Source organism: Thamnophis sirtalis, unplaced genomic scaffold, assembly GCF_051295495.1.
Source record: "Thamnophis sirtalis isolate CommonGarterSnake01/CBP01778 unplaced genomic scaffold, rThaSir2_p1.2 scaffold_18, whole genome shotgun sequence".
Lineage (NCBI taxonomy): Eukaryota > Metazoa > Chordata > Lepidosauria > Squamata > Natricidae > Thamnophis > Thamnophis sirtalis.
In genome coordinates, this window is record NW_028261398.1 from 254,030 (window position 1) to 275,888 (window position 21,859).

A 21,859-nucleotide genomic window follows, 5' to 3' on the forward strand; every position below is an offset into this window, starting at 1 on the left:
TATAACTACTGATTGCACTGTTATAGAGACTAATTTGATTTTTTACTTAATAACGGCAGCAAGATTGTTGGTGGCGCAATACTGGAAGAAGGAAGACTTGCCTACTATTCAAGAATAGACATTAAAAGTAACAAACTTAGCAGAGATGGCTAAAATATCAGCATATCTCAAGTACCATTCAAATGAGAAATATAAACTGGAGTGGAGAAGATGGATTGACTATATTGAAAATAAATACGGGACTAAGAAATTCTAGATAGTTTATGACTGAAAAAGCGAGGAACGATATAATCTGTTTAAAGTTAGCCTAACAAAAGAGGAGTTAAAGCTCAAATGAAAGATGATACTAACTTTTTTAAAGTTTATTTTAGAATATCTTTGTTTAAGATTTATACCCTGTATCTGTTCTGGGAAGTCGGGGGGGGGGGAAGGTTGGGGGGGTTGGGCTCGGGTGGGGAGGGTGGGGGAGGGGAGGTAAATATTTGTAAAAGTCTTTTTTCAAAAATTTTCAAATAAACAAAAATAGGATTAAAATCTGTGGTTTATAATTTACCCAGTTGTGCCATGCTGTCCGTCTCACTCCTTTCGCCAGTGTTAGCCCGCTGCACCAAGGGGGCGCGTAAGAGGGAGGGGAAGAAACAGGAGGAGATACGCCTGCAGCTAAGCAGGCGGCAAACCCCTGTATTGGAGAAAGAGAGACTGTAGCTCTTTGAGTACCATAAACGATGCAAATTAAGCTGACTATTTATATTTTGCAGAAATTAGACTTCGCTTGACTTGACTTCTTGGAATGCGAGTCATTGACCTGTCATTCAAAAGCATGCTCAGCTTGTGGTTCCCGATCCTTCTCTTAGGGGTCGGTAAGTGGTGTTTTACGATTTCAGCAACAGTGGTCAACGTCTTGAATGCTCTACCTGACTCCGTTGTTACATCCTCAAACCCCCACAGCCCCATCCTTAAATTCTCCACCGTGGACCTCACCCCCTTCCTAAGAGGTCCCCATTTATTTGTACTCATTTCCTTCTCCATGTCTATGTTTACACTTATACCTGTTATCTTGTACTTGCTCAACAAACTAACTAAACAAATAAAAATGAAATAATTGACTGCTACGCAGCTCTCATGAGAACTGGGACCAATGAATTTGGCCAAAGAATTGGAAGGGCAACTGAATTCTGTGTAAGTTGAAGCAGACACACGTACTCAGGAAGTAGATTACCTCCTCACGACCCATTAGATCGCATAGATTGGGCCTCCTCCGAGTTCCATCTGCCAGTCAGTGTCGACTGGCAACTACGCGGAGGAGAGCCTTTTCAGTAGCAGCTCCGGCCCTTTGGAATGATCTCCCCGTGGAGATTCGTACCCTCACCACCCTCCAGACCTTCCGCACAGCCCTCAAGACCTGGCTATCCCGTCAGGCCTGGGGTTAAAGATTATATTCCATCCCCGCCCGAATGTTGAATGAATGTTGCTTTACTCTTTTAATTATGTATTGTCCTATATGTCTTTGTATGTTTCCCCTTCCTATATAAGTTGTAAGCCGCCCTGAGTGCCCTCAGGGAAAAGGGCGGCCTATAAATAAACTTAACTAACTAACTAACTAACTAACTAACTAACTAACTAACTAACTAACTAGATGTGAAGAAACCCTTTATTGTAAATCATGAAAAACCTTGAAGAGCTCACAGCCTTGGTAACTACATGTCAAAGAACCCTGACCTTTCCCACGGTTTACCGGAAATGAACTCTCAAGCCATTTGACTTATTCACATGCAGTTGCCAGCCCTTGAGTTCAGTAACGGGGAAGAATTTACTGGAGACTTTGTAGTTTGAGGAGAAGCACAGATTTCAACAGTTGGAAGGACCTTGGAGAAGATCTAGTCCAGTGCAGAGATCCAGTGTGATGTGAAGAAGAAGACGGGAAAGGAGAGAAGTGGAGAAAAGGGAAAAGGTTTTGGTGCAAAAAATGGGGGAGAATTACTTAGGAGAAAAGAGAGAGAGGAAGAAGGGCTTACCAGCACATCTGTCCACCACCTGACCACCTGACTCCTCAGTTGAGAGGGGACAGCACAAAGGGGGAGGTTGAGGAAAATGGGAGAGGGGGGAGAGAGGAAGGACAGTGAGTCAGGAGACAGTAGAGGCCAGCTGACCCAGGTGAGTGGTCAAGCCAGTAACCAAAGGAGGTGCCAGATGTACCAGTAGACAACAGAGGCAAGATGACCCATGCAAGTGGGTGAGCCAGTGACAAGAGGGGCACCAGTGGACAGTGGAGATGACCTGAGCTGGGCAAGTGGAAGTGGGCAGGAGATCAGATGTCCAGAGCAACGGACCTTGAGACACCTGGCAACTGACTGAGCCTGGGTTCCTGTAGAAAGGGGATAGAGGAATCTGGACTCAAGTGGCCCTTGAGGGGGTGGCACCCCACTGGGATCTGAGGGAAAGAAATTGGATGCTGGGAAGATCCCTTGGGACCCCACTTTGAAGGCTTCTTCTCTCTTCTCTCTGGCCTTGCAGGAGCTTCTGAAACAATAGAAGTTATTGGCATTCTGGGGGACTCTGTCACTTTCTATTTGACGGATCCTCTACCATATCAAAAGATTTACTGGAGTAAAAGTGTCTGCAACAACTCCACAAATATCACTGTGGTGACCTTTCAGGAACCATGTCGCCTCCAGGACTCCCACGCAGCCTATGAAGAGCGATTGAACGTCTCTGAGGACTGCCGAGAACTACATCTCAGCCCCCTAGAGAAAGGGGATGCTGGCAGATACACGGCAGACATTGTTCGACAAAACACAAGGGCAAAGGAGTCCTTTGACCTGCAGGTGCTTAGTAAGTATCCCGTCCGTGGCATGAAATTCCTGGCCTCCCTCCTTTGCCCAGGCTGATGTGGAGAGGTGGGAGGGGTGGTTCTTTTGAGGGAGGGTCTTTAAGTGCCCGGTTTTTGCAGAGATGCAGCATCTGGATGGAGATCAGAGCTTCTCACCTGCTGCTCCCTCCTTTTGGACTCCAGAACACTGTCCATCAGATGCTTGGGCAGAGTTTGGTTCACTTTAACAATGCAAAGTAGTTCAAAACTGTTCTGATCAGGTCCAGCCTTGCTTACATTTGAACCCCTGCCCAAACACTCATCACTTTTCTCTCCGATCCACCAGCAGCTTTGACACAGATTCGGATTTGAGTTTGTAGGTTGGGTTAGAAGTGGAGTTCAAACTCTGTCCTGCCAACTTTTCCTCCCTGGATAATTTTTCCTCCCTGAGCCTGGAAAGGCCCAGCTCCCTCCAGGCTCCCCTCTCCAGGCTGGACTGGGCCAGGCCAGGTTCCTCATGGGCTGTTAGGAAGGAAGACAGGCAGCTTTGCTTTGAGGCTGGAATCTCCAGAGAGGCAGTTCTGCATCTTCCCCCGGGACCTGGTGGGAGTGGCTAGACCCACAAACTGATTGGGGAAGAGTTAAGGGGGCCTTGAAGGGTCAGCCTGGAGATTCATCATGTTGCCCTCAATTTATAGCTTTGGTCTAACAGAATAAAAGAGTTGGAAGGGATCTTGGAGGTCTTCTAGCCCAACCCCTGCTCAAGCAGGAGATCGTTCCAGACAAGTGGCTGTCCAGTCTCTTCTTGAAAGCCTCCAGTGATGGAGAATCCACAACATATGGAGGCAAGCCTGATTCATTGTTCTAACTGGCAGAAAATTTATTTTTATTCCCAGGTTGGATCTCTCTTTGATATTTCTTGTCTTGCCTTCTTGTGCTTTGGAGAATAAGTGGACCCCGTCTTCTCTGTGGCAGCCCCTCAAATATTGGAATAACATATTTGTCTCCTTTTTACTGGATTCCACTTATCCAATTCTTGCAACGGTTCTTTGCATGTATTAGCCTGTTTTGAAGAGGGCTTGGAGAAAGGCAGGGGAGGAGAGGCTACCATGGGGGGCCTCTCCCTTCTCAACGAGTGTCCTAAAAGAGAGGCAGGGTTGTTGTGCAATTGTTCTTTGTAACAGAATTGGGCAACATGCGTTTCCCCTGCTCTAATCTGAGCAAAACCATTCATTGGCCCATGTTGATGCATGGGTTGCTGTTGTCCTCCTTCCTTGGCCTTCCTGTGGTTGTCTGGTCTTTCACAAATGGTGTTTCTGTGTCTCCTGCTCAGGACGTTTGCAGGTCTGCCAGCTGAAGGTGACATGCATTCCTGGGAACGGAGCTTGGTGGCTGAATTGCTCTCAAGAGACCTGGGAAGATGGAGTGGAATTCAGATGGATCTCACCTGCCCAGGTCATAGACGCTATCTACGGGACTTCTGTTGCGCTCATCTTTGAAGACCTTAATCTACCACTCATTTGCGTGGCAACAAACAAGGCTAGTGAAGCATTCAGGAGAGTCACCTTAAAGGAAGTTTGTGGTGGTAAGTTTTTCTCTGGATGAAAGAGATGAGACAAAAGGAGCCTCGTTGCAACCCCCTCTCCTCCCATGACAGAAGCCTAGTGCATTGGTCCACAAGACGACCACTGAGTGGGACTGTTTCTTTTGCTCCATGTAGGAGTTGGGACTCATGGTCCAAACTGGTCTTTCATGTCCACAGCAGGAGCCCCTATGGACCTCTTGCCAGACCTCCTGAATCTGCACATTATCCTTTTTCCTTCCTCCCAGAGATTCTTACATTTCCCCTTCCTTTATCTCTTTAATTTCTGTCTATGTCCCAAACTGGAGGATTCTTCAGCCCAGCTTTCCCTTTTTCTCCTTCTCCTTTTTCTCCTTCCCTGGGTTGATTATTGTGTTTCCTTGGATTCACCTATTGGGCTATTTGTCTTCTGATCCCTTTCACTTTCGCACACTCCCCCTCTCAAAGGGCCATTCCCCATTCAGATTCTGCCCTGAGCTCCATTCTGTACATCCCTCCCTCCCTAATATCAGCTTTGCGATCTTCAATGAGACACTAGGAAAAGGGTTTGAGGCACTTCTTGGGGGGGGGGGGGGGAGGCATTTTCTCTCAGGCCTCCCACCTGGAGGCCCCACGGAAGCTGAAGCTGGTTCCAAAAGGCATCCGAGCCTCACCATGTCCTCACCACCAAGGCAACCCTTTTTGCAGTAAGCTGAGAGCGGATTTCCCTTCCCCCGTTGTCAATTTTACCTCCCAGCTAGTGAGGCTCACATCGTTCTGCTTCAGTCTTGTCACTGCTGTCGCCAACCTGTTCTTCGAGCCGGCTATGTGTCCCATTGCCTGCTGCGCTGGAGTGGAGGGACTTCTCTGGGCAGGTCCCTCTGGCACAGCAGGCAATGGTGTGTGCATGTGTGTGTGTGTGTGTGTGTGTGTGTGTGTGTGTGTGTGTGTGGTGTGAACAACAGGACATCACGGTGATGGTCACAGGCTGAAGCGCTTTTTTGGCGCGTTTGAGAAGTGGAGGCCATAGTTTTCGGTGCAATAAGCCTCCAGCCAGCCACCACTGTCGGCTTGGTTGCAGCTGGCAAAGAGGCAGTGGCTGAGAGGCTTCTCACACCGAAAAAGCTCAGCCCTGGCTTGCCTTCCCTGGCAGCCTTCGTGGGAGGAAGGTAAGGTCTCAGCATGGGACAAAGAAAGAGATGGTCATGGAGGAGGAAGTGAGGGGATTAAGGGCTCTGAAGGATGGAAAACGGGGTGACATGTGGCAAAGGGAGAACAGGCTGCATGCAGGAGAAGGCCTGGGAAGGGACGTTCCCTGACCTGGGTGAGGGGAATGGTGAGTTGGCAGAGCCTGGGCCTTGAGGAATGGTGTGTCCCTGGGCCCTGACCCAAAGCAAAGGGCAAGCGGGCAGCATGCTTACCTTTGGTGATCTGAGCAGGGCGGGCGAGGCATGGAGGCGACTGGCAAGGTGATTAGCTGAGCTGCATGGTGAAGGCAACGTTTATAGCATGGGGGTGGGTGGGGCAAGGGTCGAGTGGGCAGGGGGAGTGTTGAGTGGGCAGACGGGGCCGTGGGCAGGGCTAGGGATAGGTGGCATTTACCGGTTCAGTGAAGCAGTTAAAATTGCCGCTACCAGTTCACCCAAGCCGGTGCAAACCGACTGAATACCACCTCTGCCCTGGAGGCTACCAGAGATTCTCTGATAATAACAGCCACAACCCCTCCCCGGCCATGAGGTCTAGACTGGTGCCACACTCGATGATTCACTGGGCACATTTCTAGGAGGAGAGCACTTCCCTCTGGAGCCAACCAGGTCTCAGTTACACAAGCCAGATTGGCCTTCTCTTCAAGGATCAAACGCTTGATCCTTTTCTGATCGGATATTCAAATCAGCAGCCTACGCCCAGGGACGCCACAAATCTGCTGACCAGGTAAATGAGGTGAGTGCGAAGGGGCAGAACACGGGACTGGTACTAAACACGGAGGTCACCTTCCCTGTGACTCCCCCCCCTCTGCCTCCCGTGTCTCCCGTCACCCAACACCACTGAAAAAGGTTATCCTCTTCTGCCTTCTCTGAGAACCATTCCATCCCTGGTTCTTAGTTGGAAGAGGGGGGAAACCTCTTCCAACTAAGAAACTGTGAGGACGCCCACTAGCATTTGCTCTCAGTGCCCTCAAACTCACACCATCCCTTCCTCATCACATCCAGCACTCCCTCATCTCCCAACACCCTCTGAATACATCCATTCAATGCACAAATGGCACTCTCACCCACCAAGCAGGGAGCCATTCTTCCCTCCCAGCTCTCACTGAGGGGAGAGGGACCAACACACTCACCTCTCACCCAAGTTTTCCTTCTACGGGATTCCCCAATTACAAAACATCCAGTAGATTATGGAAGGCAGTTTGAAAAGTCGCCAGAAGGCCTATTGGGCTTCACTAGAAATTGTCACAGTTATGTAGGTGTCAGCACCTTTCCATTTAATAATTAGGAAAGAAAGACCATGAGACTCCATACGTGGAAAATCAAATGTACTTTTACTAATTAAAAATGGTTAAAGAGCGGTTGCATAGCGAAGTCTGATTAATTAGGCGCGAAAGCAGTTGATATATAGAATAGCCCATTCCACACACCCTGGCATCATAGGCCTAGTCCAATCATAAGTCCTTCAAGTGTCAGGTGTGAGATAACTTCAAAAGGCATCACGAAGATGGAATGTCGGTGCCGTTAGTCCAGGCGGGAAACACCCATGCATGCGTAGTCTGACCATCCAGAGAACTCCAGAACATTCCTCCAGCACATCGAGTAACCCCACCCAAATACCATGCCATCCCTCCCCGTTTCATGGCAGCTGAAGCAACAGCAAAGCAGAAGCTGACATCAGGCCTACAACGTCTCTTGAAGTTCACACAGTTCCAAGATCCCACTCACCAGTTAAACCACAAAAAATCCCAACAGCAGCCTGCCACTCTCCACAGCATTATTAACCACATGAGTAGACCCAGCTGCCAACAGTAAAGCTTGTTTCTTCTATCAGCTCTGCCCCAGAGGTGGGTTGCTAATTTTTTTACTACTGGTTCATGCAGGCTCCCATGCGCTATGCCTTTGTGCATTGGCAGGAGTGTCTGCGTGGGTTGGTGTAGCCTCCTACCGCTACTACTGCTTTGCCCAACCTGGGCCAAAGTGGCAGCAACCCATCTCTGCTCTGCCCCCATCAGAAGATCCAAGCCATCATTCAGAGCTGCAACTGTTGGCTCTGGGGCTCTCAGACCAGGGTTTAGCTTCAGCTGATTACTGCACATTAAGACAGTTCAAAGAGATTGAGGGGAATCCAGGGGGAGTCCAGGGAAGCCACACAATCATAAACCATCCACCTCCTCTGCTCCATCTCTCCGTCTCACCTTCCAACTGCCCCCCCCTGGATCCGCAGCTGTCATTTGACCATCACTTAACGGCTGTGACCAGGGGGGCATTCGCCCAGGTTCGCCTGGTGCGCCAGTTGCGACCCTACCTGAATCGGGAGGCTCTCACAACAGTCACTCGGGCCCTAGTGATCTCTAGGCTGGAATACTGCAATGTGCTCTACATGGGGCTGCCCTTGAAGAGCATCCGGCGACTTCAGCTAGTGCAGAATGCAGCCGCGCGAGTGATCGCGGGTGCATCTCGGTTCGCCCGCATAACACCCATCCTCCGCGAGCTGCACTGGCTACCTGTCGATCTCCGGATGCGCTTCAAGGTGCTACTAATCACCCATAAAGCCCTACATGGCAGTGGATCTGGATACTTGAGAGACCGCCTTCTGCCCATTACATCCCTGCGACCCATAAGATCTCATAGATTAGGCCTCCTCCGTATTCCATCGGCCAGCCAATGTCGGCTGGCAACTACAAGGAGGAGGGCCTTCTCAGCGGTGGCCCCGGCCCTTTGGAACGAGCTCCCTGTGGAGATCCGTACCCTCTCCACCGTCCAAGCCTTCCGCACAGCCCTGAAGAACTGGCTCACCCGCCAGGCCTGGGGATAAGGATAGTTACCCCTCCCGAATGATGTATGTATGTTGCTTACTATTTTAGTATATGTCTCTATTTTGTTGTCTGTATTCCCCCCCTTCCCAGTTTTATGTGAGCCGCCCTGAGTCCCCTCAGGGAAAAGGGCGGCCTACAAATTCTAATAAAACCAAAACCAAAACCAAACCTTTTTGGCCTCTCCACTCTTCAAGCTCCACTCTTCAACTCTTCGACCCCCTGTAGGCCGAAAGGGAGCATGGGGAATTGGAAACATCCCTGAGGGCAATTAAACACAGTTTACCATTTGATCTGGACCTGGTAGTAAGCTTCCTGCAAGTGTAACTTAGTGAAGATTTTTCCTTTGGCTAAATGTGCCAAACATGTCCTTCATCAGGAGCAGTGGGTAGACATTTTCTATGCACACTGCATTTAGCTCTCTATAATCAACGCATAGGTGATGAGTCCCATCTTTCTTCTCCTGGAACAAAACCAGGGCTGCCACTCATCGCCTTGCTGATTGGATAAATCCATGTTTTAAGTCCTTGTCTATGAAGGTGCAAAGTTCTCCTAACTCATGTGGAGTCACGGAGTAAAGTTTAGACTTCAGAAGTTTAGCCCCGGGAAGGCTTTCAATACTGCAGTCTGTGGGGTGATGGGGTGGTGGCGCACTGGTAGCGCACTGGAACCTTTCTCTCTAATTTTTTGTGCCAGTTCTTCCTTTTCTAATAGGTCCATTTTGTGTTTAATTATGTCCATTTTTATTTTGACATCTTTTTTTTGTGGTGCTCTCTGTAGTTCTCTTTCAAGTATTTTATAGTCATTGTCTAGAGCTTTATGCATTTGTCTTTTCTTTGAGTTTCTCTTCCTTGTGTAGTCTATTGTCAAACCTCTGATAACAGCCTTCATTGTATCCCAGAGATTCTGCAACGACGTATCTTCTTTCCTATTTTCTTTAACGAAAAGGGCTAGCTATTTTTCCATTTTTTGTACAAACTCTTTTTCTTTCAATATAGTGTTATTTAGTTTTCCTCTAGGTCTTGCCCTTTGGCCTTTCCATTTAATTAAAATTGGATTGTGGTCTGCCCAGGTACTTGCTCCAATCTCAATTTCTTTTATGTTGGAGCTCAACTCCGCTGAGACCCATATCATATCTATTCTAGAAAATGAAGAATGTCTGTTTGAGTAGAAAGTGTATTGTTCTTTTTTAGCATTTCTTTCTCTCCATATATCTTTTAGATTTACTTCATCTGTCATCCTAAAAAAAAGATTTCGGCAGAGGCTTCCTATATTTTTTTGTTTGTTTTATGTGTTTTATAGTCCATATTTTGATTCACAATGCCATTAAAGTCTCCCATCATACAAATATCAGCATAGTCTAGTTCCAAAACTTTATTGTGTAGTTTTTTGTAAAATTCATCTTGTTTTTCATTGGGGGCGTAGATTCCAATTAGGAGTGTCTTTTTGATATCCATAATTTCCACCATCAAAATTCTTCCCTCTTCCTCTGCATAGACTACTTTTGTCGGGATGTTGCCTTTAATATAAAAGACCACTCCTCTTTTCTTGCAGTTCGCCAATGATGAAAACATTTTCCCAAGCTTTGGTTGAGTTAATAAGTGTTCATATTTCTTTTGGATATGTACTTCTTGCAGGCAAATTATGTCAAGTTGTAATTTCTCTAGTTTATAAAATATTTTCTTTCTTTTAATTACCAAATTAAGTCCATTAATGTTAATTGTAATCATTTTTCTTTCTTCCATGTTTATACTTTATATACAGGATTTATCGTTCTTGTAAATCTGGGTTCTTGTTTTTCTTTACGGCTTCCATTCCCTGTCACCCATTCTTTCTCACTTCCACCTACTGCTCCTTCTATTTTTTCGGTCACGGTTGCAGGTGGTTCCAGTATTTGTACCGCTGAGTCGTCTTTCCCAGCTTTCTCAGCCATTTCTCTAAAGTATTCTTCATAGAAAGCTTCTGCCTTCTCAATTGTATCTATCCTGTGTCTTTGTCCTTGCCATGTACATAGTAAACCTTCCGATATGAGCCATCTGTAATTAACACCTTTTTAATCAATACTTTAGTCAGAAATTGATATTCTCTTCTCCTCTCTCTCACCTCTCTCGGAATTTGTTTGAGAACTACAATCTCCTTACCTTTATATTCTAATTTGCTATCTCTCAATTTCTGTAAGATTTGTGATTTAATTGTTTTCTTAGTAAATCCTACATGCACTTTCCTTGGGAGAGCATTTCTCATTGCATAGCTTGTGTATACTCTAAAACTCTCGTCTATATTTTCTATTATTTTGTCCTGGGACATCTCCAGAACATCTATCAAAATATTTGAAATTATCTGAACTAAGTCCTCTCCTTTTTCTTCTTCTATGTTTTGAAATCTTAAGAAGAATTCAGACCTACCCATCTCCCATCTTAATATTCCATTGCTCTCTCTTTCTACATCACTTAGTCTGGTCTCTAGCTTCTCGGTTTTCTTTTCTCCTTCTTGGATTTTGTTTTCAATTTTTTGAATCCTGTCTTCATATTTCAGCATCCAGTTGTGCATGCTTTCAACTTTCCCTTCCATTTTATCAACTTTTTGCACTATGCTTTGATTTTGTTGTTCCATTACCTCCATTTTTTCCCATACTCTCAACCTTCTTTACAAGGGTGTCTAACTTGCTATCTTTACTATCAATTCCTGCTTGCATTTTCTGCATCATTTGCATAAGTGTTTCAAAATTTGCTTCCTTCTCTTTTTCATGCTGGGGCATTGTCTGTGTTGTCCTCTGGCCTCCCGCAGGTGAGGAGGCGGAGGTTGATGTAGAGCCAAAATCAACTGCTTTTCTACTCATAGCCAATTAGTATTAGAGGGTGGAAGGTTATAGGTACAATGGGTGAAGTACGTAGGGAACACAAGGGAGAAGAGGGAGAGATGAGGAAAAGGGGGGAGAGAGAAAGGAAAAAAAGAAGGGAGAAAAAAGGAAAGAAAAAAAGGAACTCTTCCAACTATTTTGTTCAAAATTTAAATTGAATCATCTGTTGATGTCCCAATTTCTTCAGAAAAGAAATACAGTGAGAATACAGAGGAATATATATATATATATATATATATATATATATATATATATATATATATATATATATATATATATATATATAGATAGATAGATAGATAGATAGATAGATAGATAGATAGATAGATAGATGATATAGATAGATAGATAGATATAGATATAGATATAGATATAGATATAGATATAGATATAGAGATAGAGATAGAGATAGAGATAGATAGAGATAGATAGAGATAGATAGAGATAGATAGATAGATAGATAGATAGATAGATAGATAGATAGATATAGATATAGATATAGATATAGATATAGATATAGATATAGATATAGATATAGATATAGATATAGATATAGATATAGATATAGATATAGATATAGATATAGATATAGATATAGATATAGATATAGATATAGATATAGATATAGATATAGATAGATAGATAGACAGACACACAGACACAGACACACAGACACAGACACACACACACACAGACACACACACACACACACACACACACACACACACACATATACAAGAACCCCCCCCCCTTCCAAAAAGAAAAGGAGAGGTGCTTCAGCTACAAGTGGGAAAAAGAAAAAAAAAGTGTAAATAGTCAAAGGGTCAAAAAGAATGATCCAAAAGTTAAAAAGAATAATCAAAACAGAAAAAAAGTGTAAAAGATCAAAAAGTCAATAAGGATGTTCAAAAAAGAAAAAATCAATGTCAATATCTCCGCAGCAGATGGTGTGAGAATGGTATTGACAGATGAAAGAATGCCAACAAGCTAAAACAAATTGTTTTTTCGGACTGTTTCCCCCTCCCCACTAAGATAAAAGTCTTTCCAAGGTCACTCTCAGCTCTGCTGTTTTGTCTAGCAAGATTCCAGCTGCGTAAATACGTAAATCAAATGCATTACAGGAGGGATTTTGATAACAAAGTTCAAGTCCACTAGATGGCAGTGTTAGCTTGTGATTTGTAGTTTATAGCTTGCTTTAGCTTAATTCACACGAGAGTTCCATTTCTGCAGCCAAGTCCAGGTAGGAGGAGCCTCTCCATCCCCAGCACCACTATGAAACTCGGAATCTCTTTAGGCATCTCTCCTGATTCAGTTATAAAGTGAGCTGGGAGCCCCCCAGTTACAGTCCCATCTAGCTGGCAAAACGCCATGGGCAGCCTCAGCCATTGAAGTCTCCGTCCCAGCTTTTCAACGGTTTCAGGGCCAACCATGCAGCCCAAGTCCAATAAAGCCAACATCCTTCCCTGGGTCCCTGAAGAGGGCACCACTAATTCCACGGGGATGATTGCAGGGGACTTACCAGGGGTCCATTGTCATTTTCAGTCTCGTCCAAGCTGGTCAGAGCTGCGAACCCCTGAGATCCAGGAAGGGCAAACTCTTTGATTTCCAAGCTCTTCAGTGTTGACTCCTGGATCCTCAGAGCTGGTTCCATTGTCTTCTCCCTCAGGGCTGTTGTGGCACTGAGGTTGAGTTTGCTTGATCAGCATGCCACAGCTTGTTGCCCCTCCTTCCCACACCTGAATGGGGGACTGAGGTCATGTCATGGACCTCAGTCTAGATCTGCCATTGCTTTTTGTGGTCCTGGGGTGTTTTAACACATGGGAGGGAAGGACTTGCCCTACCCACTGACCCTCCAGCATTGGTCCCAGGCAAGGTCAATCTCCACTTTTCTCCCAACATATATCAGCATTGTAGAGTGCGCCCCACAGGGGTGGTAGTCATTGTCATTGAGGCCCTCTTTGAAGCAATTGGTGAGGAGGTCCTTGGACCATGTGGTTAACTAGCTTGCCAACTCTCTGAACTCCTGGGTGTAAGTGGCCACAGGCGGTGACCCTTGGATGATGGTCTTCATCCGGGTCTGAGCCTTGCACTCTGCCAAACTCTTGGTGAAGGGCTGCCATAAAGTGGTCACGGTTCTAGTTGGGGGGCATTGTTGTTGTGGAGGGAGACCATCCATTCAATTGCTGCACCCTCCAAAGCCATGGCCGTCTCCCATCTCCAGTTTGACTCCATACTCCTGCATGTAGTTCCAGACTTGCACCAGGAAAACCCCCAGTTCCTTGGAATCTCCCCCATGCTTAATCCCCAAGACTGGGACTTTTGGGTCCAGGTGACTTTGAGAGGTGGTCCTGCAGGCAGAGTAGCCTGCGCAGCTTGGTATGTGGTGACCAGGAACCTTGAGAAGCTGCCTGTGTAGGAGGTTCTTGGGCTCTTCGACTCACCCTAACCTTTTCTATCAGGATCAGGGCCTGCTTCAATATGGCTTCCTCTGGGCTTCACTTGGGGGGGGGCATATTTCCTCTGTCCAACACCCCTTTCCCATCTGAGCCTGATAGCTTTCTTGATGAAGTCTGGCTCCTCTCACCGTTCTGCCTCCTCTCAAGCATGCTGCGGTCTAGTGGGAGAGTCGGCCATAGCTCCACTATCCTCCAGCTTACTTCCTATGGTTGGATATTGGATGCTCACTCCCCATATTAGACTGCAGCCTCCAAGTTGACTATTAAAGCAGGTCTTGCCTAATATCAGTGCTACTTCTGTCCATTTCCTAGAAAAGAAAACTCCTTGGCTCCATAGAAACAGATAAATGTACTTTGAGTAGGAATGAACGAAGGCAAAAAGTTGCAGGCAAGATCTGAGGCAATGTGTGCAAAACAGCAAATTGAAGCAAACCATAGAGCCCTTCTTTTGTATTTAGGCAATCTTCTTGTGGCTAGGGAGAAATGACCTTGGAGAGCAAAGCCTCCAAGGTCATTGCAATTATAACAAAAATATCTCCACTGACCTCTCCCCCCTTGTCCATGGCAGCAAGCAGCAGGCTAGCTGACAGTTGGGTCTCTCAGGGTAAGGGCGGGCAGGGAACCGATTGTCTTTTTGAGCGACAAGAGAAGAGCTCCCACATAGGACATTAGAATACCTCTTGCTACGCTATGAAGGAAAGGCCATTGTTCAGAGAGCTCCGCCATGTCCTTTAGATGGGAGTCATTTTGTCCTTTCTCAGAAAAAGTTATCCTGGAATTGGGGGGTCAGAAATGGGCTGGTTGGAAGGTCTCTTGTGATCCAATCTTGCTCTTCTCTCTGGCCTGGCAGGGGTGGATGGCATCCAGGGGGAGTCTGCCACTTTCCAAGTGAAGACCTGCCCACCATATAAAAGGATTTCCTGGACGAAGACAGAGCAGGGACTCACCAGGGTTGCATCATTCAGTATTGCTGAAGTGAACTTTACAGGGACATGTCACCTCCAGGCCACTCACTCTCACTTGGAAAAGAGTCTGAATGTCTCCGAGGACTGCACAGAGTTACACCTCAACCATCTAGAGCAAAAGGATGCTGGCAGATACACAGCAACAATTCTCCTACACAATGAAAAAACAGTGAATGAGTCCTTTGATCTGCAAGTGTTTAGTAAGTATCCCAGCCATGGCGGAGAATCCTGGCCTGCCTCCTTTGCCCAGGTTGGTGTAGAGAGGTGGGGGCTTTTCTCTTTTGGGGGGGGGCAGCTTTGGGTATCCAGTTTCGAAGAGTTGGAACTCACAGCTGCTCCCTTGTTTTTAACTTCTGTTCGAGCTTGCTCTGTCCATCAGATGTTTGGGCCTTGTTTTGTCCACTTTAGCAATGCAAATTGGTTGAAGAGGCTATGATGAGGTCCAGCTCAGCTCGCATTTGTACACACCCCCACACACAAATGCCAACATTTCCCCCCCTGTTTCGCCCTGCTCCCCATCTTACATGCCAGGAGCTCAGTGGTGGGATTATTTTTTTTACTAGCGGTTCTATGGGCGTGGCTTAGTGGGAGGTCATGTGACTGAGTGGGCATGGCCAACTCAACCTGATCTCCACAGAATTGACAGAAAAGGCAGCTACTGTGGCCTGTCTCTTTATGGTCCCCCTCCCCCTCACTTTGAAGTACCTTAAAGGTACACCGCAGTCTGGCTGCCTTCCGAGCATCTCCACTGCGATGCCGTTCCTCCGGTGCAGCAGGCCTTTCTCCTGGCTGGGTCTGGCAATGGGGTGCCACATCAGCAGGCAATGGGGTGCATGTGGACAGCCGGTGCGAAGAACAGGGTGGCGATGGTGGTGATGGAACTTCAGGCCTCTTTTTTGGCCTGTAGTTTTCGGTAGTTTTTGGTGCAAGAAGCCTGCAGCTGCCTCTTTGTCAGCCGAACACAGCTCTCTCTAAGCTCCCCTCTCCATGGGGCAGAGGTTGAACTGGACCAGGCTAAGCATAAGCACAAAGAGAGAGGCGGTGGCCTCATGGGGAGATTGAGTAAGGGCCTCTGCAGGAGGGGAAACGGGGTGATGCAGGGCGAAAGGAGGAGGCCCCAGGAAGCCCAGAGCCCAGGGAATGGCGCATTCCCCAACCTGTCAAGGTGAACGTTGAGCTGGGAGCATGCTTACCTTTGGTGAGCTGAGCAGAGTGGCTGAGGCACGGAGGCAACTGATGAGGCCATTAGCTGGGCCACGTGGTGAAGGCGACATATATCGAGCTGGGGTGGGTGGGACAAGCAGCAAACGGGTGGGCAGGATGAGGGAGCGTTGAGTGGGTGGGCGGGGCGAACAAGCGGCAAGTGGGTGGGCAGGACTGATGTCAGCCAGAGGTGGTATTTTCCAGTTTAGCGAACCAGTCAAAATTTCTGCTAGCGGTTTGCCTGAACTGCTCTGAACTGGCTGAATACCGTCACTGCAGGAGTTTTAGCACAGCTCAGGACTTGCATTTGTATGATGGGTCAGAAGTGGAGCTCAAACTGTGTTCTCTGAACTCTTCCCCACTGGAGGGAGGGGGACTTGCAGGGGTCCAACACAGTTCTCTCTAGACTCCCCTCTCCATGGGGCAGAGGTTGAACTGGGCCAGGCCAAGCATCAGGGTTCCAAGTAGCAGACCCAATGAAATGAAAATTTAGAGGCCTGGAGTTTTCTCACAGTAAACATTTCTTGGGAATGCCCTATTGGCACAGCTGGTGAAAACCTGACTCTGAAGGACCCAAGGTTTTCCCCACACAAATCAAAACCCAAAGCTCATGCCTCCCCCCCCCCCAGTTCCCGGTTCCCATGAACATTTCCAAAACAGGTTGACACCAAGTGGGTTCCTGGATGGGATGTCAATTGGGTCTTTGAAGCTGGAATCTCCAGACACTCAATTCAGAATCTGGTGGGATTGGCCGGAGTCGCCAGGGGCTCTCAGGGGACCTTGGGGGGTGAAATGTGAGGCTTACCAATCCCTGGTTTGGTAGAAAGAGGCCTTGATGGAAGGCAGAGGGGGAAATTGTTGTGGGAATTAGTGACAGATGTTTTCTCTGCTCTAATCTATGCAAAACATTACTTGAGGCTCCTCTGTTGATGCTTTTCCTTCCTCCTTGGCCTTCCTGGGATTTTTGCCTTTCACAAATGGTGCCTCTCCATCTCCTGCTCAGGACGTTTGCAGAAGTCTCAGCTGAGAGTGACCTGCGTTCCTGCTGACAGTGAAAATATAGTTTGGCTGCTGCAGTGCTCTAAGGAGACCTGGGAAGACGGGACAACATTCAGATGGAGCTCAGCTGTCCAGAGCACAGAACCCACCCCTGGGAGTTCTACAATCAAGTTCCTCTCCCGAAATGTTGATCTCACTGTTACCTGCATAGCAAAAAACCCTTCTGGTGAGGCAATTAAGGAAGTTTCCTTAAAGCAAGTTTGTGCTGGTAAGTTTTTGACTCCTTGAAAGAGACCTTAGGGCAGAGGCTGAAGCTGCAGGTAGAGAGATGGTAAAAGATTAGGAAGAAGTGCTCACTGCTATTATACATACAGATTTAATCTGCTAATTTTATTGTAGCAGCAGTTGTGAAGCTGCTTCAGCTCCCTCAGTTGCATCCGATGAGTTCTTATAAAATCCATTTTACAAGCCCAGATTCAGAAATGGATGGATGGTCTGATTGCACAGATGTTTTGCCCAACTTTTGATACGACTTCTCCTGGATTAATCGCAATAGTTCCCTGAAGGAAGGAGAACTCTTGCAACAAGCAGCATTTCAAAAGGAACTTTTATTGAGAGAGAGGGATAGCGGAGAGAATAGGCAGGATCTAAACTTCCCTCGCAGAAACATTACAGTAAAAGTCACTCTTCAAAATCCCTCCCTATCCCTATCTATGGGGACCTAACAAATGTATTCTACTAAAGAATAGTGAGGACTCTTTTATCCCCTGCATAAATCTGGGTGCCAAACCTCAGGGTTGTATATGAGGTTCGAGAGGGTTGAGGTAGTACTTCAAAGTCTCCATGAGTGACGTGAAACTGGAGATGATGATCAGGTTCCGGATTCTAGGACCAGGCTCAGGCTCAGTCCTAGCAAGTCTGAGTGACAGTGGATTCAGGGATCTTGTTTCCAGGCTTCTCCCAAATGTAGTTCTCCATGGGGTCATACTCCCCTAACCTCTGTGCAATTCTTATGGACGCTTGGCTTGTGTTCAGCTGTGCCCAGGAGGGCTTAGCATACATCCACCTCAAGAGACAATCACACTAATTCCTGCCACTGTCACACATGCTGATTCACCCTGTGTTTGGACCAGTCTCTGAAGACCACGCAGGAGCATCCACTCTGGGGTCACCACAAGCCATTGTGGGTGCAGATTGGTGCACCCTGGTAACACCTGCTCTGGTTCCTTGATGGAGTCTGGGTGGGTGTCAAGGCTGACTTGCACTTCCACCTATATTCTGCTTTGGTTGCAAAAAAAGGGAGGGGGTGTAATGGAATTGAGGGGTGGGAGGAATGGCATCCAGGTATTGCCGGTTCCCATGAGACACTGCTCCCACTTCAAGGACACTCAAACAGATGTCCCAGTGTGGTTGTCTAGTTCCCATAGCAAAATGCACAGGAGGGATTGGTGGATGTAATGGACTGTGTGTGGCCCCTGGGGAAAGGTGGGGGGATGAACCATGCTCACTTTTGCATGGGAAGCCCAAAACTGGTTTCACTTCTTCCGTGCCGGTAAAGTTTTATATACTTGGTAAAATAATGTTGCAGGAGTTTCTTTTTCTGGATTCACCAACTGGACAGTTGAGATTAAACCAGCTCCCCAAGTAGCAGCCCACTTGGACCCCACCAGGAGCTTGGCAGTTTCAAGATGTTGGCAACCAACAAAGAAATGGAAGGGGGAGGGGACCAAGTGAAGCCCCCTCTCAAGAGACTCTGGTGGTAGCCAAGCCGAAGCTGGGATGCAAGCAGCCAGAGCCTGCCCCAAACAGAGGGCTGAGAAGCTGTAGCAGGAGCCCGTGCTCAAGAGGGAGAGAGTGACAGGAGGACCCTACTTGGGCCCCAAGGACCAGAGAGCCCCAGCAGAAGCAGAGGATCAGCCAAGGCCCCGTGGGGTCACAGTGATTTGGGGGAGCAGCCAAGTGGAAGTTCTGAAAGACGCCTTGGGGGCAGATGAATGGCTCCAGAGACATAAGGATGAGCTGTTGATAAAGGAGGGCTTGGCATGGAAGGGGAGTAAAATCTACATCCCAGCCAGCCAGAGCGATATGTCCCATTCCAGGTGCTGCTTAACTACTTGAGTCTAACGGTTTTTCTGCTGCAAACGCGGACAAGCACCTCCATTCTCTGGGACCTCCTGAAAGGATTAACAGGGGCTGTTGCTCTTTTTCAGGACATGCCATTTCAAGGCTGCGTCTCTGGGCCCTGCTGTGCCTTAGCAAACTAGGAAGTCTTCTCCTCCTTTGCTGTTTGGGGATTCTTCTGGTGGTGAAATCCAGAAAAGGTACCATTTTAAAGAAGCCCAACTTTTCCTTTTCTCTCCTCCTTCCCCTTCCTTTAGCTCTCTTCCCTTCCCCTTCCCCTTCCCCTTCCCCTTCCCCTTCCCCTTCCCCTTCCCCTTCCCCTTCCCCTTCCTTCCCTTCCCTTCCCTTCCCTTCCTTCCCCTTCCCTCTCATCCTGGAGTGACAGGTCAGAAGAGCTCCTATGTCGGTATGTTGACTTACCTGTCTCCAACCTATTCTACATGATGGGTCCTTAGACCTTCTGGCCCGTCCTGTCTACTAAAGCTCAACCATCTACTTTGTTTTCTACTTAGCAGCTGGAGGAAGGAGGATGCTGGTCCAATTCTGGCCAGCCTCCCAGAGGAGACCACCACCACTACCTGCAAGAGCCAGAAGCCGTGGCCGTCCCAGCTCCATGTGAAACCCAACTGATGGATGCTAATGATGAGGTTTCCTCCATTCCTTCACTTCAGATGTCCGTGGTTGTCAGCCTCTGCTTTGCTGTTGCTTTCGACTGCCATGAAACGGGGAAGGGAGGGCATGGTATTTGGGAGGGGTTACTAATTGTGCTGGAAGAAAGTTCTGGAGCTCAGCTGCCTGTTGGACTACACATGCATAGGAGATTCCCGCCAGGACTAACGGCACCGACATTCCATCTTCGTGATGCCTTTTGAAGTTATCTCACACCTGACACTTGGGAGAATTATGATTGGACTGTAACTGTGATGCCAAGGGGTGGGGAATGGGTTATTCTATATATCAATCGCTTTCACGCATAAATAATCAGACTTCGCTTCGCTATGCCTTTAATCATTTATAATTAGTAAAAGTACACTTGATTTCTACTCATAGAGTCTCGTGGTCTTCTTTCCTAATTATCTAATGGAGAGGTTCTGACAGTGGTCTTCTTTGATGGCTTTCAAGAGGGACACGAAAGTTCATTACCAATTTCGCTACTGGGGGAAGGGTTCAAAAGGTGGCCACAGGGCTAGTCCATGTCACTCTCTGTGGCCACTCCCTTCTTTCCTTTCCCACATCCCAATTGCCCCAGAAACTGCTTTGGCTGCTGCCTCATCTTCTCCACAAATAAATCCCACTCTTGTTGTTTCTTTCTTTAATATTCAGGAGCTCACAGTATTCCCCATTCTTTTCCCCACCAGACCCCTGTGAGGGAGGCCGAGGGAGCTTCCACAGCTTAAGATCATGCTGGGGTCTCAGGGAGCTTTCCCTATTCTCCATGGGTTTTTGAGGGGGCTTTTGTCCCGGTTTTCCTCCCCTCCATGCCACAGTCTCATCCATGACTCCCTATCTTCAAGCCCACCCTTTATTTCAGCCATGGGGCAGCCCACTCGCACCAGTGGTGGGTTGCTGCGGGTATGGCCCAGGACTGCTGAACCACTAGTGGCTGGGAGGAGCGGAGACCGTACTAGTAGAGCGGCTTGTTTCACCCACCCGCCCGCCCACACTCTGTAGGCTGTTTTTATGCTAAAAGGTGCACTGCACATGCGCGCACAGCTTGCGGTGCCAGTGTGCGCCCTGACAAGCAGCTCAGTGGATTGGGCCGGTGACTTGTACCCCCATTTCCACAGGGGACCTCAGGCCCTCAGGGACCTCCTCCTTTCCCTGGGTCCATCCAGCTGAATTTCCCAAGTGGGGATGGCTGGGGGGCCCCTGGATTGATCCAAGAGGTTGCCAAACTCTTCTGCCCAATAAGCCTCAGATCTTGTCCGGCCCCTCTTGGAACGCTGCCATTCTGGTGGAGAGGAGGGAGGCCTTTGCATGCTTTTGCTTTGCTGTAGTTGTAACTGCTTGGGATCTTGGGCCAGGTATCCCAGGTGGCAGTGCCCCAAGGACCAACCTTTCCCCTCACCCAGCCTTGGCGATCTCCAAAACAATAGCAATAGCAACAGCAGTTAGACTTATATACCGCTTCATAGGGCTTTCAGCCCTCTCTAAGCAGTTTACAGAGTCAGTATATTGCCCCCCAAAACAATCCGGGTCCTCATTTCAACCACCTCGGAAGGATGGAAGGCTGAGTCAACCTTGAGCAGGTGAGATTTGAACAGCCGAACTGCAGAACTGCAGTTAGCTGAAGTAGCCTGCAGTGCTGCATTTAACCACTGCGCCACCTCAGCTCTCAACACCTTTGTGGCATCTTATTGGCTCCAGATGGACGTGGGGTATCAGGGTGGGGGGTTGAAGAGGGAGCCTAATGGTTTGTGACTTCTCTGCAATCACTCTCTCTCAGTAAAAGTTCTTTGGAAATGTAAATTGTTTCGAGAGTTTTCCTTTCTTGGGAAGGTAACTGAGGCAGGTCCTTACAGATCCATCATGCTATGGACTCTGATCTCCCCGATCATCTCAAATTGGAGGATCACAATGACAAATGACTTATTTAGGCATTTTATTGTCCTGTTGTTCTTTCTTCCCCTCTGCCAAAGGTATGGAACCATTTCTCTTTTTTACTGCAATAAAGATAATGGATTTAATTTGATAATTTGCTTCTGTCTTTCAATAAAATGTGTGAATCAGAAAAGGTGCTATATTGCTATCAAATTATTAATACAATGGTGCCCACTTCCTCCCATTTAACCTGGAGAAGATTTACCAAGAGGGTGTGGTGGAGGGATGGCCTTGGAAGAGACAGGAGGATAGGAATGTCTTTG

At 47.5% G+C, this 21,859-nt stretch overlaps 3 protein-coding genes across 3 annotated transcripts in view; 2 read left to right on the top strand and 1 right to left on the bottom strand.

Moving 5' to 3' along the window:
• Positions 1–21,859, bottom strand: part of LOC148042286 (SLAM family member 6-like) — a 979,974-nt gene that overhangs the window by 165,458 nt on the left and 792,657 nt on the right. The window lies entirely within an intron of this gene.
• Positions 791–8,718, top strand: LOC148042289 (T-lymphocyte surface antigen Ly-9-like). The gene is made up of 5 exons (XM_087703017.1): positions 791–860; positions 2,515–2,843; positions 4,154–4,394; positions 6,265–6,311; positions 8,620–8,718. The coding sequence occupies exons 1-5, from the start codon at positions 791–793 to the stop codon at positions 8,716–8,718; spliced, it is 786 nt and encodes a 261-aa protein (XP_087559143.1).
• LOC148042290 (SLAM family member 5-like) lies at positions 13,452–18,105 on the top strand. The gene is made up of 5 exons (XM_087703018.1): positions 13,452–13,580; positions 14,185–14,311; positions 14,558–14,872; positions 16,879–17,142; positions 18,008–18,105. Exons 1-5 carry the CDS (start codon positions 13,452–13,454, stop codon positions 18,103–18,105), a joined length of 933 nt encoding a protein of 310 aa, XP_087559144.1.